This window comes from Penicillium samsonianum, assembly GCF_028829775.1.
Source record: "Penicillium samsonianum strain IBT 33392 chromosome Unknown utg000001l_segment0_segment0, whole genome shotgun sequence".
In the NCBI taxonomy this organism is placed as follows: Eukaryota; Fungi; Ascomycota; class Eurotiomycetes; order Eurotiales; family Aspergillaceae; genus Penicillium; species Penicillium samsonianum.
This window is the reverse complement of record NW_026643259.1, coordinates 4,752,606-4,770,790: the sequence shown is the minus strand read 5'-3', so window position 1 is coordinate 4,770,790 and position 18,185 is coordinate 4,752,606. Positions and strand designations below refer to the sequence as shown.

Below are 18,185 nucleotides of genomic sequence, written 5' to 3'. Positions count from 1 at the left end.
TTAACAGGCATAGGCCAAGGCAATTGTACAGGATGGTCCGTTGATTTTGATCGGTTGATTATTGGGCAAGTTATCTAGATATATCGGCACTGGTGCAAGCCTGTTGACGCTCCATAGAACACAGGATATCTATATCCCATTCAACCAGTGAGCGCCTGGGGCGATCAGCGAAATTAAACACTCAGAATAACCTTGTGATCAGCGGCCTTCTCCTCGGGCTCGCCAAAGATATCAATATTCCAACGAGGCTTGTTGGCAGCATAAGGGGTGTTGTAGCGCTTCCGGTTCTGGCCCAGAACGCTGACCTTCTGAACCTCCTCGGGGGTGAGTTCTATCTCCTTAAAGTTGTCACGAATGCGCGAGGGCGTGACCGACTTGGGGATGACACTGTGTCCGCCTACCTGAGACCAGGCGAGACTTGAAGACTGTTAGCTTTCACGGGGCAGGACCATAGAAAGGGCGTGTATAATCTTACATGACGTGTGCGGGGCTGACTTCCTGTCCAGTGCGCTTTGCGACAGACTCGGCAACTTCCTTGACCTCGGGGCGGGTGATGAGCAGGGGAATGTCGAGCATGTTGTTACCAAATGCCTAGAGCTTTGCTCAGCACTTCGCTTCTCTCATCAGCCCAAGGAAATAGATACGTACAGAGTAAGCAGTGATGTGGATTCCCTTTTGTTGGCAGTACTCAATCAGGTCATTGCTTTGGAGTACGGGGTGGCGCTCGATCTGGTTGGCGGCAGGGACGACACCGGTGCCATTAATGAGAGCCTCGAGCTACGGGGCGTATTAGCTGATGTATGGCGAATTTGGGGTAGAGAGGATACGAACATGCTCAATCTTGTGGTTGGAGACACCGACGGAACGAGCCTTGCTCTTGGGGAGCTGAGTCATGGCTAAGAGGAGTTAGCTGTGTCTGATTTTCCAATTTGCACAAAATATCCATTTACCCTTCCAGGTGTCCACAATAGAGACGCCATCGTCAATGATCACATCACCACCCTCGACGGTGCTGTTGGCAACAAGCGGGAAGTATGAATCGCCCTTCTGGAAGGCAACGGGCCAGTGAACAAGGTAAAGCTGGGTTCTGTCAGCAATATCCCACCGAATCACTAGATGGAATAATCATACATCAAGGTAATCCAACTCAAGCTCAGCAAGGCAAGCATCCAAAGAGGCCTCGACAACCTCCGGGCGGTGCTGGCTACATGCAGGGTCAATAAATTTGTAGTGTAACAATGTAGTTGGAGATAGCATACCTGTTCCACAGCTTGGAGGTCTGTATAATGACATGTCAGTTACTGAAATCGTGTAACATCCCAAGTCGGTATGTATTAAACTTACAATAAAGAGATCCTCGCGTTTCAGACCGGGGACATCTTTATAAGCACGCTTGATGCCCTCAGCGACCTCACGCTGGTTCTGATAGCTGTGAACAGGTGGTAAGTATGGCGCAATTATAATGGGCGGGGTTTCACGATCAAGGGATTGGTTCTGCATACATAGTTGCCAAATCCTAAGAGGGGTGGGGGTTAGCGAATAGTTTGAAGAAATGATGGACATTTACATACCAGGTGGCGGTAACCAGCTTTAAGGGCCTCATAGACAGCCTCACCGACCTGGCCAGGGGCAGACTGCCAGGTACCAAAGCCCAGCTGCCTGAACGTGGGGTCAGTGATGAAGTCTCTCCATATTTTCTCCAGAATATACGCACGGGATCTGGTGGCCGGAGTTGAGAGTGACTTTCTTTCCGAGAGACATGATTTTGAAGAGATTGAAGAATAATTGGAAGAGAAAGAGAAAAAGAGAAAGAAATGAAAACCCCCAATCTTTAACTGTTCAGTTCTCCTGCGGGGCTTCTGGACTGTCCATCCCACGCCCCTCTCGGAGTAGACTCCACCGAGGAAGTAAACGATATTTTTTTAAGCTGAATATGGAGTAATGAGAAAGTCATTTGCATTCATTCACATTTGTAATTGGCAGTTTACTGATATATCTGCGATTATTCCAAATATAGTACACTATATATTACGAATATACGTAGTACTATGTTGTATATAAGAAGGATATACATAACGGAGACCCCATTCCCCCCCCGCGGGGTAATTTATGATGTCATTCTGGATGTGGAATGGCGATTTAACTCCTTTTACATATGATGTATTAATCTTTTCCATGTTTACAATTTTGTTGCTGGTTTGCTGGCAATCCTGTCAGACACATCATTGGGCATCGAATCCCTTGAGCCCTGCAGGGGACTGGCTTTGTCGGTGCGATCGCTCCGGTCTTGTGCCGAGAATGGTACAATATTTTAGTCCTGTGTCGTTATCACGGTTCTTTTGCTTTTCTAACAGAACTTGTATTGAATCGCATCGAATTCCCTGTGTTCATTGTCCCTGAATGTGTCCACAAAAGCGAGATCGCCCTATATTAAACTAGTCTACTGGCCCATGAAAACCCTCAAAAGTTCTGGATAGTTGGGGGTACCCAATCCGGTCACTGGATCCCAACCTTCGGCCGCAGAGAAGCCATCAGTGTTGCAACCCGGGTTAGTGCCCTTCGTCACGTCAAAGAATGCCTCCGGGTGAGCGTACAATACAGGGTTGACAAAGCCAACAGTGGACTTGCCAGCGGCCAGTCGCTCCTCGTTGATGCGGGTGAGGATTCCAGCAAATACGGGTGCAGAGGCCGATGTCCCACCAATCGACACGGCCGTTCCCCTATTATAGATGACGACCTTGTCACCAATAGCAGCAACATCTGGATAGGCACGTCCGATCCGGTTGTAGATACCGTTATTCTCACCGAAGCTGCTGTTGTCCACGCTCTCATAGTATGGGTATGAGGGCTTTACCTTGTCAAAGTAATCGGCAACAGCCTGGGCCTGATAATCAGGCGCCTTGTAAATGTTGCTGAAACCGCCGCCTGACGGGAACCTAGTCACAGCTTGCTCCTTATGATCTTCTGGTGAGAACCCCGTAGGGATTTCAGTGCCTCCCACCGCAGTAAGGTATGGACAAGAGGCCGGGAAATCTGGAGCAAATATTCTGCCATTCGAGCCAAGGCAGTTGCTTGGGGTGGGGTCGCCTCCACGTCCAGACACACCAGAATCACCCGAAGCGACCACCACGGAAACTCCCATTGTACCTAGCTTCATAAATTCGGCACATTGTCGCCGCTGATAGGAAATGGGGAGATCCGCCTCGGCGGAGCCATAGGAAATCGAGATGACCTTGGGTGGGTCGTACACGCCACATTGCAGGGAGCCCTTGTAGCCCCCGTCTGCCGGATCGGGGTATGTAGGGTCCAAAGGCGAGATGGTACTGCAGTACGAGCCATCGATGGCGTCCAAAAACGTGTTGAGGAAGCCATGGAAGGTATAATGGTTTTCGTAATGCATATCATCGCTTTGGAAAAGAATGGAGTTCTGTGGCCAGATAATCGGGTAAGAGATTTGGAAGTCCAGATCGGACTCAGCCCCAGCATTGGAAATGTCTGTAGGAGCCTGGCCACCATCAACTGACTTGAGAGCTGGGTGTGTGCCCTGGGGGATTTTCCTGCAGGACAAGTCAGTTCGAAATCCAACCAACTCGACGAAATATGATTCAAAATGACATACGAGTACAAATTCGAGAAGAACAGATTTAGATCTTCCTGAGCATAGACATCCCCGATGCCTTCAAAGATTCCCAGTTCATTTCCTTTTGTAGCAGAGTGACCCTCACTGATGTTATACATCTCTGTAGGCCTGTCAGCATATTCAGTCTGTGGGTATTTGTATTCCGATCACTTACGTTGGATGCATTGGGGTGTAATGGCTTGGGAGCAAAAGGATGAAGCCTCGCTGAACAGCTCCTCAAGTGGTAGGAGGATCGGCTCAAGGATAGGGGGGATCCCATCCACGAAGCGTTTCTGCTTATCAGTCGATCTCCGGACATCAGTCACCTCTCGCAGAGAAATTCCTGGAGTGATATAGTCGACGTGCTCACGCACGGAGCTCGGGAGATGATATCTGTGGTCAGAGGTCAGCGAGACTGTAGATTCAATCTAAATGACAGGCCTTACTCGCGACAGGCCACATGCGATCGGCCCGTTTCAGCATGTGAGTAGACATAGTACTTTGTGTGCAGCAAATTCTCCAGCTCCTCGGCATCGGCGTCAAACTGGATCCATTGCTTGTTGGCTGATTGCGTCATGCGGTCTTTTGCAATACCAGCCGACTCCAACCAAGAACGCACGTCATTCACGCCTTTTTCAGTCGGGGCAAACAGGTCGTGCACTTCATCAATGGACAGATGCTGCCCATAGCGGCTCGAGTAAGGGTTGGACCTAGACAAATCCATGTGAGTTTCAGACGGTGGAAGGTCCATTGCGTAAGTTCATACAAGTCCATAAGTAGCTCATGGCCATAGTCTAAATTAGACTGGGTCAACCCGATTCGCACAGGTAGTGACACATTTCCGTCGAGCTTCTTGCCTTCAATCCAAGATTTGGGAATGAAATCACGACGCTCGTGCAATTGATAACTATGAGCCGTTGGCACTGCCATCGCACCGGCCGCTAAGGCACAAAGCATAATGAAAGATTTCATGGTAATAGTCTTAGCAGCAGTTTGCCAATTCAGCTTCCTCCTTCGAACTTGCGAATCATGTGAAAAAAAGACCCGCAGCGGACAAGGCATTCTTTATAGCATCTCCCCTCTTCCAAGGTGGGCCTGGATGGGGCTTTGGGGGTCGAGCACCATTGAATTCGATTGGACTGAGATCATCCAAGAGGAAAGACAGCCAGTCGATCAATGATGCTAAGACCCCGGGAAATCAAAACGGGTTAAGGATAGAGCTTATCCTGCTTGTCAGTAACTTTGTCTTAGCCTGTAAGTATCTCGCTAAGGGTTGAACATCGGGGTGAGGTTCCTCGGAGCCATTCATCTAACAAGATCAAACCAAATCGACACCCCTCGGAAGGTTAAAGGCAGGTCACACGGGGGCCATATGAAGATCATTGACACGGAGAGTATATATCTTCCATGATGGGGTTGCGTTTTTCGGCGACTTTTCGAAAATGGCGTCGCTACAACCCATCAAGTCGACGAGATTCAAAACATTTAGAAACATGTATCTTTGTCGTCCGTCGGAGAACAGGGTCCATTGGTTCCAAACCTCCGAACATAATCTCAGCAATTACAGCCCGAGATAAGAACAGGATCTCATGCGAAAATCAAAGATCATCGGCGTTGTACCTCGGGAGAAAACTGCCCCTGAGGGATTGACTGGCAACGAGGCGATGGAAATGCAACCAGCACATGATTAAACGCAGAAGGCTTGAGCCACTGGACGTCAAGGGCTGCCTAGTGGAAGTGTGGAGAGTATTTCTTCAAGGAAATGCCTCGGTCGAATCATAATCAAAAGGTTTCTCGTTATGATTTGATGCCGAAATGAGGTCGACGATCCTGGTTCCCCCTCAAACCCCTCATTTCAGGGTGTTGGATGAAGATGTCCATACTGAAATGTTATGAAAAACAGGAATAGAGGAATTAATGAATTGGTTTGAGACCCAGCCCGACCCAGCCCGACCATAAAGCAGAACTGTTAATGTTAAAGCATCATCTTTGCTTAAAATTCAGACTGCGGAATTATTGGGGTTACTTGCCCAGGTGGTAAAACAGTAATATCCCACCCAGTCTTATGCATTCTGCATACTTTGTTTCAACTTACGATTAAAAAGGTTGGTTGCTATTCCAACACCATAAACACTACGGAGGACCATTCTTGTATCGAGTCTTGCATCGCAACTGTCATCCACCCACTACGCGGCTGCCTAAACTCCGCATACGGGGGATGATCTTATGAGTGGTATTAAAGAGTTGATACAGAAGACCAAGGCTGCATGCAACGTGGGCGGCAGAAACACAGTTGCATGTGCTTTCTCCAAGCAGAAGTCATGCGAGCAAAAGATGATAGCTCTTGTCATGTGCAGGGAACTTTATTATGTCGGGGGATGGCATTGCCGTCGAGATTCAGGTGCAGATGATTAGCGAAGAACTGGAGATCACAATGTGAAAGAAGTCCCAGGAAATCCCAGAACTCAAAGCATTGTAAGGAGGTGGTTTCAAGGTCCGTTTGGTGGACTGTTGTCCGGACGGTTCAGGTGAAAATGGCAGCATTTCTGCCACATCGATAAGGGGATGTGGTTGGAAACTCTCAACCTGACGGTTCGACCGCAGAGTGTCTCGTCCATGACGCTGGCACGGGTATGTTTCAACTGCCGTGTCGTGGTCGCATCGAAAGACGGCCTCAAATTAGCGACGTGATATTCGGGGGCACAATTTCCTTCTCAATTTGGGATAAGCAACCACTCAGGATCCGCACCATTTCCATAATAAATCCACCAGCTGCTGCCGATGCAATGGCTTAGCGATGTAATCGTCCATCCCCTTGGCCAGGTAGGTCTCTGCATCTCCCTTGAGAGCATTGCCCGTCAATGCAAGGATGGGCACATCGAGTTTCATCCGTCGAATGTGCTCAGTGGCGGTCAATCCGTCCATGACCGGCATGCTGATGTCCATTAGGATCACATTATAGGTCAAAGGCTTCTGCTTGACCATACGCACTGCTTCCGCTCCATCCCAGGCAGCATCGACGCGCTTGAAACCCAAGCTGCTGAGAAGTTTCAACATGATAAGTTGGTTGACCTTGTTGTCTTCGACTAGGAGGATGTGTTTGTGTGGGGCGATCTTCTGGAGCGAGGCGGAATTATCCAATGCCTCAGGTATAGCCGGTTGCAACCTCTGTTTCACTGGAGATACTGGTGAGGTAAGGCGAGCCATCTTAGCTGTCATCCAGAACACACTGCCGGGTCCGTCGGGGTTGGCATGGAATCCAACCGCTCCATCCATCAATTCAGCCAGGCTCTTGCATATCGACAGACCAAGGCCAGTACCCTGGTATCTTTTTGCGGCCGTGTCCGCGAATCGCGTGAAGGGGGTGAAGAGGGTGTTCGTGGCATCTTCAGGGACGCCGATACCCGTGTCCACTACCTTCGTGGAAATCACATACATATCAGGGTCCTTTTCATCGATGTCATAAGCGGCATGAACTCGAACATGACCACTCTCAGTAAATTTGACTGCGTTGGTGACCATATTTTGCAGAACTTGACGGAACCGCAGCGGGTCACCTTTGAGGTTTGGAGGAAAGCCTTCGCTAACACCGCCTATGATTTCGACACCAGGCTTGAGTGCTGACTGACAATTCCGAACTACAGCAGAGATCACGTTGGGGATGTTGACAACGTCTGGGTTCAAGGGGAAGGTTCCCGACGATAGCTTAGAATAATCTAGCACATCGTTAATGACCTGCAGCAAGATAGAGGTTGAGTCTTCCAGGATGGACCCGAATTCCCGCTGGTCATCAGTCAATTCGGTCCTCAGTAGCATTGTCAAAGCTAAGAGCATTCCGTTCATCGGGGTGCGCAATTCGTGGGACATGTTGGCCAAGAAGTCAGACTTCAGCTTGGCAGATTCTTCAAATGCATCAATCAAACGGGCCTCTGTCGCCCGGCGTTCGGTCATGTCGCGGGTAACTTTCACGAATCCCACATGGCTGCTATTCTGATAGATGGCGGTGATCATGACATTGGCCCAAAACCGGGTACCATCCTTGCGGTAACGCCAGCCCTCATCCTCCACTTTTCCTTCTTGTAAACAGACCTCTAGCTCGCGGGCGGGCTTTTTCATTGCGCGGTCTTCGCGACCGTAAAAGATGGAGAAATGCTGGCCGATGATCTCGGATGATGTGTACCCCTTCAAAATAGCGGCGCCAGAATTCCAAGTCGCAATATGGCCGCTCGTATCCAGCATGAAAATGGCATAATCCTTCACGGTGTCGACCAAGATTTTGTAGGTTTCGTTGAGATAGGTTTGTTCGCTCATGGAATTCGACCTGTTCCGTTGGTGTTTGGTCCGCTGGGCTTCCAGTAGTACGTAGATCAGGGAGTCATCTTCAAATATGGGTGTCACGCTGAGTGAAAACAAGGCGTTGGCTTTTGCCAACTGAATACGCTTGATGACCTGCACTTCGCGAGTTGATATGGCAGTGCCGAGGGCACCACTCAGGGAGGCGATGTCGGGGGCCGGGAGGATGGAAGGGGGAGATCGTAGACATTCTTTGTTAACAGTTGGTCTCGTGGGCGCTTGAAGACTTCCACATGACTGTTGGATACTTCGACGATTCGTAGGGTGCCGTCTAATACAATAGTGGGTTTACTGCGAAGGGTTAATAATGGAATAATTCTTGATATCCTTTCGTAGGGTCCAAAGGGGGTATTCTCACGGTGTAAATCGATATATGCGATTTAAAGATCCGGTCACAATGGGCTGCTCAAGGGCTTTGTTCTCAAGATTCAAGTCGCTCTCGGCGGGAGGAGTGATCACCATATCGACATTGTTCATAGGGCCGTCGATTCTCAGGTGGAGCATCTGATCCACAGGCATATTGCTAACAGCCTGGGAGGAAGTGAGGATGTCATTCAAGAAGATATTCTTTGAATATAAGGATAAGGATAAGGATAAGGATGTGAATCAGGACTTTTTAAAAGCCGGGATTTTGGAGGGAAAGCTGAAGAGAGTCCAACCGAGGGGAGGATGGAAGGTGAGTGGACGGGAGAAATGGCCGGAAATGCGCTTTTCCAATAGCGTTCCAGGCCAAGGTGGATAACAGAAGATGAAAACGAGATATATTACAATATTCGACCTATTAGAATTAGAACTAGTCAACATTTGAACCTATTTAAACTTGGAACCCTATTTAAAAGGAACGACGTAATGCTATTTGTACTATGTACGGGAGTAAAACTTCTGTCTTCTATATACTAGTTATGTATCATATACATATGTACATACATAGTGAACTATAACCATGTATGGGATCCATGGATGTACGTGTGTATTATAAATGACGTACTACGTAATTCTCTGTTTCAACCTTGGAATCTTGGAACCTTCGAAAAAAGAAATATTACTAATGAGGGGCAGGCGGCAATAACTCGGCTATATTGCGCGTACTTTGGATAGTTTAATAGTCTTAGCTGTACGGAGTACTATACAACAATGCAGAAGTGTGCAATTGATCATTTTACTGGACACAGAGATTCCATCTTTCTACAAGATCACATTTTCGCGCTCGGCCCTTTCCACCATCTTGACCAACGCATCTGCAATCCCATATGAAAACGTATAACCACCACCCCCAAACCCGTAGGCTGACAACACCACCCGACTGCCCTTTCGCTCCGAGTCTAGACGGAAACCTCCTTTTCGGGATGGTCGGATTCCAATAATATAACTCACCTTCTCTGCAGCTGGGTGTTCGGGGACAATTTCAGGAGCTAACCGATGCGCGCGTGCAATCTCATCCCTCGCAATATCCATATCAACTTCATGTGACCTGGGGAGGTTAGATTGGACCCGGACTTGGGAGAAATTTAGGGATTTTTCATACAGATTGCCCTGTTGCTTCACCCCACCTAACACCACCCCCTTGGATAGAGGCCGAGGAATCACATAGGTATATTCCTTGCCATTTCGGAAGTGGAGTGTGTTGCATTGATCAGTTGCCAGAAACACATTCTGCCCTCGCTCCGGAAAACAGTTATCATCTTGCACATCCGTCAGGGTTTTACTGCCCCAACCGCTTGCATTGATGAATACCTGTGATTCAGGGAACATGTCATACAGCTGCTGAAGAGACTCGACACGTTGACGGATAAAGCGACCCCCAAGAGACTCAACCTGTTTCCTTAGATATGGCATATGTCTCGTAGGATCTGTGACAAGCGTTTCATAGGCCCAGGCACAGTTGAAATTGGGAGGGTATTCACCAGGACTCATCTCCCGGAACTAAACAATACGGAAAATGTTAATATCAATCAATAGCGGGAATCACTTGGAGTGCAAAGTACCTTGGAGACTACCGTCTTACCCCATACCGCCGAGTCACGGGCAGGTTTTTGTTCGAGGTATTCTCGTGCGTTCACAATGCTCACCCCTGCCTCGGGGCCATCTTGTGCCATCTTGAGTAATATGCGATGTGTGACAGCTTGGAGGTACTGTTGATCAGGGGTGATACCCCCAGCAGCATGCCACGCTGCTCCTGCCCAAGCCGATGCATAGTAAATATTCTGATCTCCCGGTAGATATTCGGCCACCAATACCACGGAGAATCCATTCAGCAGCAATTGCCGGGCAGTTGCACAACCAATGATCCCTGCACCGAGGATTACCACGGGTCTTTGAGAAAAGGGTACCTCATTGGTATTCAATTGGTCGCATTCGTCCATTGTGAGGTGAGTACAAGGTTCAGGTGATGAATATCACAGCGTTTCCCGAGGACATACGTAGGTTCCCGGTGGAACTGAACCAGCCGTTGAAATGATTCCAAGGTAATTGAATCAAGAATTCAGAGGTGACTTAGAGCAAATAGTCAATACATCTTCGAATTGCCCAAAAAACAAGGGGAAAAAAGGGGAGGGGCAGATCAACAACGTTCAGGGTTTCGAGCTTTTAAGCCTTCAACGCGGCATTTCTACTTAAGTTGAAAGTTAATTCGATCAATTCGATTCATTCTATTAATTCAATATTATAATGTTTTTTTTTTCCACAAAAAATCCGAAGCTATATCTTACTCCGGCAATAATAAAGTGGGTCAATAACGGCCTCTTCCGACGTCGCATCCCCGTCAGTCACTTTTTTTTCCCTTCTTATATATTTTGTACATCCATTTTACCCATTTTACCCAATCCTATCCAAGAGAACGGAATCCGGGGAGGGAAATGATGTGATAGATGCCCCAATGCCCGTTCTTTATTGGTCATTTTGTTAGCTCACCGGGATATCCCTGTGCACTTCATGCAGCCATCGGTACCTAGTCGGTCTAACATTCGGCTCGAGCCGACTCAACACTAAACTGGGGTTAGCTGTGCTTCCCTCCCTTGCTCTAGGGGAAGGCTCCTGCAGACGATCGGGTTCATGATGGAGAGGGCTGAGAAGAGCCAGGTGGGTGCCCGTTTTTAGCTTGATCCTCCCCCACATATCTTTTTAAATTAACTGTTTCACATCTCAGAACGCCCATTCGGATCAAGATGGAATTGCCATTCTTCACGATCGGGATGTCGAGAAGATCTTACCCTATGAAGCCGATGATTCGCCTTTCCCCGAGGTGCGGGCTGTCATCCAACCAGTCAATGACTTGACGCTGCCTGTTAACACAGTCCGCATGTGGACTATTGGTATTGTGTTTACTATCGTATGTCTTCTATTTTATGCGACTGGACGATCGGCAAGATAATACTAACCGCCGGCACAGGTCGGTAGTGGACTGAACCAGTTCTTCAGCTTACGACAGCCCAGTGTGAATATCAGTGCGCTAGTGGCGCAATTGCTGGCTTTCCCTCTGGGATGCGCCTGGGCGAACTGGATTCCTCTCGGGGTGCTGAATCCCGACCGGCATTTCAATATCAAGGAGCATGCCTTGATCACAATCATGGCGAACGTCTCTATTGGCTCTGCTGCTGCCACCCAAGTTATCGAAGCGCTTGTCAAGTTCTATAACATGCCATCGCAGGGTGGATTTGAAGTCTTATTGTGTATTACCACGCAATTATTCGGCTTCGGCTTAGCTGGCATGGCCTCGCGTTGGCTAGTCGGCCCGGCATCGATGCTTTGGCCGCAGGTGTTGTCAAATGCAGCCCTTTTGACCACTCTCCATTCTCGCTCCAATGCTATCGCAGATGGTTGGCGGATCACACGTCTCCGCTTCTTTCTTTATGTTTTCATCGCTGGCGCCATCTGGTACTTCGTCCCGGGATATCTTTTTACGGGTCTCAGCACCTTCGCCTTCATCTGCTGGATCGTGCCATCCAATGTGGTCGTGAATCAGCTCTTTGGACAAACCACCGGACTGGGGATGTCGCTATTGACGTTCGATTGGGCCCAGGTGGTTTATGCCAATCAGAGCCCCCTGCTTGTTCCCTTCTGGGCTGGCCTTAATGTGATGGGGTCATTTGCGCTCTTCTTTTGGCTCGTGTGCCCGCTTGTTTACTACACCAACACCTGGTATTCCGCACACCTTCCACTGCTCAACTCCAACACCTTTGATAATACTGGGATTCCTTATAACACCAGTCGTATCATGGGCCCGAGCGGGAGTATCGACCAAACTGCTTATCGGAACTATTCGCCCATGTTTTTACCAGCCGGCTATGCAATCACATTTGGTGTTGCTTTTGCTAACTTGACGGGCATCTTTTTCCACATCGCATTGTATCATGGCAAAGACTTGTGGCAACAATTGAAGGGCACCAGCAAACAAGACGTCCATAGTCGACTGATGTCTTCATATCTAGCCGTACCCTGGTGGTGGTTCGCTGCAGTAACTGTCCTGATGTTTGTCTTGAGCATTGTGACGAACGAGGTGTGGCATACGGGCCTACCGGCATGGGGTGTGCTTGTGGCATTCGTATTACCAGTGGTCTACTTTATCCCTGTGGGAGTCATCAAAGCCCTCACAAATATCAGCAGTAACCAACTTAACCTGCTCACGGAATTCATTGGCGGATATGCCTTCCTCGGGCAGCCAGTGGCCAACATGGCTTTCAAATTCTATGGTTATGTCGCCGTCCAGCAAGGACTTGAGTGAGTTACATACTGTTTGAAAACAGAATTGACATGAATTAACACCATCTCAGATTTGTCGCCGATATGAAGTTGGCTCATTATATGCACATCGCCCCACGGCTTCTCTTTGTAGCTCAAGGCCTTGCCACACTCATCGGAGCTATTGTTCAATGTGGTGTGACGGTGTTCATGATCACCAGAATTGATGGTGTGTGCACCCCTGAGGCCGAGGGGAATTTCATCTGCCCTCATGGAAAGGTCACATACTCTTCATCTCTCATTTGGGGTGAGTTCCAGTTTTATTGTCGATTTTCTTCCAGGTCATATAGCTAACCAACCTTCAGGTGCTGTTGGTCCAGGCCGATTGTTCTCTTCCGGGCAGATATATAGCAATCTCCTTTGGTTTTTCATGGCCGGACCCGCGGTAGTAGTCATCACCTATCTTCTAGGTCGTCGCTGGAAAGCTGCCAATTATGTCTCCTGGCCCGTCGCTTTCGGTGCAATGAGCCAAGTCCCACCTGCTACCGGTATCAGCTTCTCCTCGTGGTGGATAGTCAACTTGATATTCAATGGTGTACTCCGTCGCCGCAAGCCCGCGTGGTGGTCGAAATACAGTATGTTTTTTTTTTATCCTTCCTCCTTCATTGTTGCTTCTTTTGCTGATCGTCCGCAGATTATGTGTTATCCGCCGCGCTAGACTGCGGCGTTGCAGTTGCAACAGTAATCATCTTCTTTTGTATAACTCTTCCAGCCGGTTCATTTGGCTGGTGGGGAAATACTGTGTCGAAAACCACAGCCGACGGAAAAGGGACGCCCTATATGGGCTTACCACCGCGTGGCTACTTTGGCCCCCCGAAGGGGAACTTGGGAGTGATCAAGAACGCTTGATCACGACTTCATTTGGGTGTCTTTCTACCTCCATATCTTACCATAATTACTGTGTTTCAAGTGCACTTTACGTCTCTTATGTAATATACGATATCTTGGGCATACAGGAGTAGAAAATAGTCTTTTAGATATACCCCTGCGAATTGGGCTACTGGGGTTTTGGCGTTTATTCTCACACCTTAACTCATAGATATATCATTTCTCATTTCTCATGAATTAATACTTACCATCAAACTTTGACCGACCGTCCGCTCACATAAACTTTCACAATATTCCGATCGTCCCCAGTCATCAAAAACTTCTCAAATATTACCTGGATGGTATCTTCATCTTCAACTGGGCTCATCACTCCTGGTTGGCCAAGATCAGTGGTATGAACTTCGAGTGCATCAAACTCTTTGCCAACTGCAAAGTTACCGACTCGGTCATCGAGACCACACACTTGCGCACCACCCAGAGTAGCGAGAAAGAAGCCCTCGCGCAAAGAAAGCGCAGGGTCCCGTCCTTGGGTCAACATCTGCTGCGCATTCGATACAATGAAGGCCTGTTTCATGGCATCCAGTATGGATGACGAGTAGCCACCACCACTATCGGTTCCAAGGCCCACCTTGATACCGCGGCGCAGATACTCTCGCACAGGTGCTACCATAAAATCTTGCATAGTGGTGTTGGCGATTGGGCAGTGGGCAACCCCACAGCCAAGTTCCTGGATGCGACGCATCTCTCCTTCTTGTAGAAAGATACAATGGGCAAGAATGGATCGATCATTCAACAGACCATATCGCTGATAAAGATCAACTTCTGTATCAAACTCTGGAAAGAGCTGACGCGTGAACTCGATCTCCTGCTTTGCTTCGTTGAAATGTGTTTGTATTGGAAGATCGGGATGTTCACGGGCGATGGCACCAAGCCCATCCAGTAATTCCGGCTCACAAGAAATCGCAAAGCGTGGCGTCAGTATTGGTTTCACCAGATGATATTCTGGATCAAGTTTCTGAACATGGTGAATGAGCTCACGCGTTTCGTGCAGTGAGTCGGACACTGACGGATCCCGATACCAGTCCGGGGCATTCCGGTTCATGTTACACTTGCCCACCAGAGCGCGCTGTCCTTTTTCAAAGCAGACATCAGCCAGAATTCGAGTTGCCTGCCCATGATGTGAGCCGTAATATGATGCGGTGGTAATTCCCTGTTGCAAGAAGCCCGTCACGCAAGAGGCGTACATGCGTTTGGCATATTCCGGATCTTGGAACTTGGCCTCATGGGCAAAAGTGACTTTATTCAACCAGTCAAGCAAGGAAATCCCTCTTCCGACACCACGCTGTGCCCACTGGGGTGCATGGTTGTGGGTGTCAACAAAGCCGGGGCACAGAAATTCCCCACGCTTGAGATATTTCACTGGGAAAACGCCCGGTACATAGCCATTTTCTGAGACAATGGAGTTGATCTGATCCGATTCCACATTTGCTTGTAATGCCTGAATCTTGCCATCTGTTCCCACAATCATAATACAATTCTCTAAGATCTCGAGGTCATTCAAACTTCGGGAATGGATTACCGAGCCGTGAAAGGCGAGGGGCAACCCAGAAACCGGTTTGGCGTTCTTGTCGAGTTCTTCCATGATACACGAGATAAAGCAAAGATCACCAGTAATGATATTAAAATGACAGCTGTAGTTCCGCAAGATTTAGAAGGGAGATGGAGATGGAAGAGCGCTGGGGGTGAGGGGGAAATTAATAATCGGCATATGCTGCCTGGGCAGCAGGTGGAAGCCTGAACGTCAGAAACAAGATGTGATTGTGATCATCTTTATTATTTCTCTCAATTCAGTGGGAGTTTTAATTATTTGTACCAATCCATCTTCATCTTCGCCTAGGTAGGTGACCATGAACTATGTGGTATATAAAACACTGAACCAATTCTTTATCCGATGAGTCTGGTCTGTTTTAATTGTGACAAACTCGCAAAGTATTAACACGAAAACAAAAAGCCTGGCCCGACAGAAAACTCCGTCTGCCTCCGGTAGAGCACGGTTTAAATACAGAGAAAGAGATTCGTTCAAAGGGTATAGTATGATGCCATCTCCTCTTGGAACCAATTGTAGGAGTAGAAGAGTTGTTCCGCCATCTGTGGATCGATCATCGGGACAGTCCCACTGCCATCCACGAGTAACACGTCGTCGAGAACTGGAGCGAGTGGGACTGGGGGTGGAGGGGGTGCGGCCAAAGACATTGGGTGAGGTGGGAGGAGTGCAGGTGGCGGCGGTGGTTGCGGTTGCGGTTGCGGTTGATGTTGTGGGTGATGGTGATGTTGCTGCTGTTCTAATTGCTGTTGCTGATAGGCCATTTGACTGAAGATCACTGTGCTCTGGTGTCGGAATGTCTCTGCCAACCGGTCCACCCCAGGCCGACGCTTGCCAAATTCTTCCAAGAGTACGACAACGGCCTGAATACCACGTCGCATCGTCTGTTCTTCAGGATGCCAAGGGGCAGGCTGAGACTCGCGTAATGATCGCGCATTCTGCTCAAGGCACCACAGTATAGTGATACCAGCAAAATAAACTTGACTAAGTGTTAACCAGATCCATTTCAGCTTGCCGACTGAGTAGCTGTCCCAATAGGATCGAATGACTTGGATACTAGATTCACCACAGCTGATGATACTGGTTATGTCGGGCGTCGGATTGCGTGGGCTGGGGCGGTACATCAAGAGAAGTGTTGTGTAATAGAGATAATCGTAATAAGAGGTAGAATAGAGAAGTGCCGATGGATATACTGGAGCTGTCATGCGCCAATCATCAACCTCATGGCGGAATCGACTGAGCGTGGCGGCGGCTTCTTGGGGTGACAGTCGTGGCAGGCTGCTATATACTACAGGAAAAACAGTCAGAGGAAAAGAAAAAAAGTAGATGAGACTCATGATTTCACTTACAGTATTGATAGATGCGCGAGAATATCCGCCGAAGACGTGTCACCTGCAAGGGAATCGTCATCGCGCTGGCGCCAGGCGCTTCAGTTTCATCGTCATTGAGTTCTCGCAGAAGATCCACGCTAATATCGTCGTCCGCGATTCCCAATGGCCGACCCAAGGTGCTAGCGATGAGGCGATCCAGGTTGTAAAGACTCCAAAAAGCGCGCTTGGCCATCTCCTCCTCAGCAATGCTAGCATACGACCTCTTTTTGTGCAAACCCATACTAATCGACAACCTCATCGTCGCACCCAACACATGCCAAATGCTGGGACCAGCAGTTGCAAACATGGTATACAAGGCCAATCCCAGCAGTGCCCGCACAGCCGGCAAATCTTCATTTTGCAATGCCAGTGGGAGCGTCTCCTGGCTGGCATGGTAAAACTCAGCTGCCTGGGTCGGGTCCGCAGACCCAATCAGAAGCGAAATGGCAATAACGATGTGATAAGAGTGATGGGTTTCCGGTGATGGAACACCACCAGTATAGATATCGCGCAGATGGGCCATAAACTCCGGACGGGACAGGAACGGGTATTGGTATCCCATACTATCGAAATATTGTCCGGCTAGCCGTTCCGCTTCCTCCAGCGACGACAAGCGCATGACTCGCGGCGCGGAGGAAGGCCGTGCGACCGACGGTCGGCGATGCTCCAGCTGATCGCGAAAGATCTCACCGATGTTGGGAAGTTCGGTGCCTACTCCCGTCGATGCCTCCGAAGGTCCTGCAGTCACAGACGAACCACCACTGCCGGCAGGGCTCGGCATTGAGGTGGGACGATTACCCCCGGTCGCAATCATAGCGGGCACCTGATACCACCAATCCGGATCTCCCTCGCCATCAACTGGTGTTCCCGTCGGTAATTCCGCCACCGAGAGGCCCGACTTGCGGCGGACGACCTCCTCCAGCCATCGTACTCGTTTCTGTAAATTCTCCAGCTGATCTCGGGGAACGGAGGCGCTAGCGACCTGAGGACCGGGCGGGGGTATGGTGCATCGGACTCCGGCGCGGGTGCAGGCGGAACAATTGGGGTATCGAAAGTCGCATTTCTTCTTCCTTTTGCGACAAAAGTCACAGGCAGTCGATACTCGTTTGCTGCGAGCATGACTTGAGACATCTATAGACTCATGATGAACCGGGGGTGGTTGAGGCCAGGTTGGGGGATAAGTATTAATCGAATCCAAGCGGAACTTTCCCAGCTGATCGCGGAAATCCTTGTTTCCAGATGTGCTCATGGTCGGGGGTCACTTAAGCTATCCATTTCCCAAACACATCCACCAATTGTCATTGAAGAAAGCAGACGACGTTCATAGTACTTTACTGTTGAAGAAGGGAAGATATGAAAAGTGGGGAGGAAGAGCTTAGCCCATCCCCGGCAGTTACTTTCGCTTACATAGGCGAAGCGCCGATGGCCGAAAGAGTTATCATCCTGCGAGATTATGACTTTTGTGTTATTCTATACTATCTCCGTATTTATACATTTATCGTGAGTATATCGTGAGTATATCTTAATATCCCTGTTTCATCGGGCTTATCTTGGGGATTTTATGGTTACTTTGCATTTCCTCGTCTCTGATTACATTACTGCAGGGCTCTCCGATGAGGTCTATGATCTTATTAAAAGTGTTCAATGGTCGAACTCCAGGTTGAATTGCCCAATA

At 48.9% G+C, this 18,185-nt stretch overlaps 7 protein-coding genes across 7 annotated transcripts; 1 reads left to right on the top strand and 6 right to left on the bottom strand.

Annotated features, from left to right (window-relative positions):
- Positions 1-173: 173 nt before the first annotated feature.
- akr1 (putative aldehyde reductase (AKR1)) lies at positions 174-1,761 on the bottom strand (the record flags this gene model as incomplete). Its single annotated transcript, XM_057274564.1, has 11 exons — positions 174-417; positions 476-591; positions 649-777; positions 832-896; positions 951-1,080; positions 1,132-1,204; positions 1,260-1,279; positions 1,345-1,429; positions 1,503-1,516; positions 1,572-1,659; positions 1,715-1,761. 11 exons carry the CDS (start codon positions 1,759-1,761, stop codon positions 174-176), a joined length of 1,011 nt encoding a protein of 336 aa, XP_057142743.1.
- Positions 1,762-2,182: 421 nt separating this feature from the next.
- On the bottom strand, positions 2,183-5,230 carry N7471_001842 (S53 family peptidase). The gene is made up of 5 exons (XM_057274563.1): positions 4,386-5,230; positions 4,066-4,329; positions 3,795-4,012; positions 3,620-3,740; positions 2,183-3,557 (listed from the first exon to the last, which is right to left on the bottom strand). The coding sequence occupies exons 1-5, from the start codon at positions 4,679-4,681 to the stop codon at positions 2,441-2,443; spliced, it is 2,016 nt and encodes a 671-aa protein (XP_057142742.1). The 5' UTR covers positions 4,682-5,230; the 3' UTR covers positions 2,183-2,440.
- Positions 5,231-6,355: 1,125 nt separating this feature from the next.
- N7471_001841 (PAS domain-containing hybrid sensor histidine kinase/response regulator) lies at positions 6,356-8,636 on the bottom strand (the record flags this gene model as incomplete). Its single annotated transcript, XM_057274562.1, has 2 exons — positions 8,331-8,636; positions 6,356-8,243 (listed from the first exon to the last, which is right to left on the bottom strand). The coding sequence occupies exons 1-2, from the start codon at positions 8,489-8,491 to the stop codon at positions 6,356-6,358; spliced, it is 2,049 nt and encodes a 682-aa protein (XP_057142741.1). The 5' UTR covers positions 8,492-8,636.
- A 521-nt stretch (positions 8,637-9,157) lies between these two features.
- N7471_001840 (FAD-dependent oxidoreductase) lies at positions 9,158-10,335 on the bottom strand (the record flags this gene model as incomplete). The annotated part of the gene is made up of 2 exons (XM_057274561.1): positions 9,158-9,895; positions 9,958-10,335. The coding sequence occupies 2 exons, from the start codon at positions 10,333-10,335 to the stop codon at positions 9,158-9,160; spliced, it is 1,116 nt and encodes a 371-aa protein (XP_057142740.1).
- Positions 10,336-11,023: 688 nt separating this feature from the next.
- N7471_001839 (uncharacterized protein) lies at positions 11,024-13,558 on the top strand (the record flags this gene model as incomplete). Its single annotated transcript, XM_057274560.1, has 6 exons — positions 11,024-11,050; positions 11,118-11,300; positions 11,361-12,688; positions 12,742-12,956; positions 13,015-13,284; positions 13,344-13,558. 6 exons carry the CDS (start codon positions 11,024-11,026, stop codon positions 13,556-13,558), a joined length of 2,238 nt encoding a protein of 745 aa, XP_057142739.1.
- A 229-nt stretch (positions 13,559-13,787) lies between these two features.
- On the bottom strand, positions 13,788-15,179 carry N7471_001838 (putative guanine deaminase; the record flags this gene model as incomplete). The annotated part of the gene is made up of 1 exon (XM_057274559.1): positions 13,788-15,179. One exon carries the CDS (start codon positions 15,177-15,179, stop codon positions 13,788-13,790), a length of 1,392 nt encoding a protein of 463 aa, XP_057142738.1.
- A 437-nt stretch (positions 15,180-15,616) lies between these two features.
- N7471_001837 (putative C6 transcription factor) lies at positions 15,617-17,759 on the bottom strand (the record flags this gene model as incomplete). The annotated part of the gene is made up of 2 exons (XM_057274558.1): positions 15,617-16,428; positions 16,490-17,759. 2 exons carry the CDS (start codon positions 17,757-17,759, stop codon positions 15,617-15,619), a joined length of 2,082 nt encoding a protein of 693 aa, XP_057142737.1.
- Between the last annotated feature and the right edge of the window lie 426 nt (positions 17,760-18,185).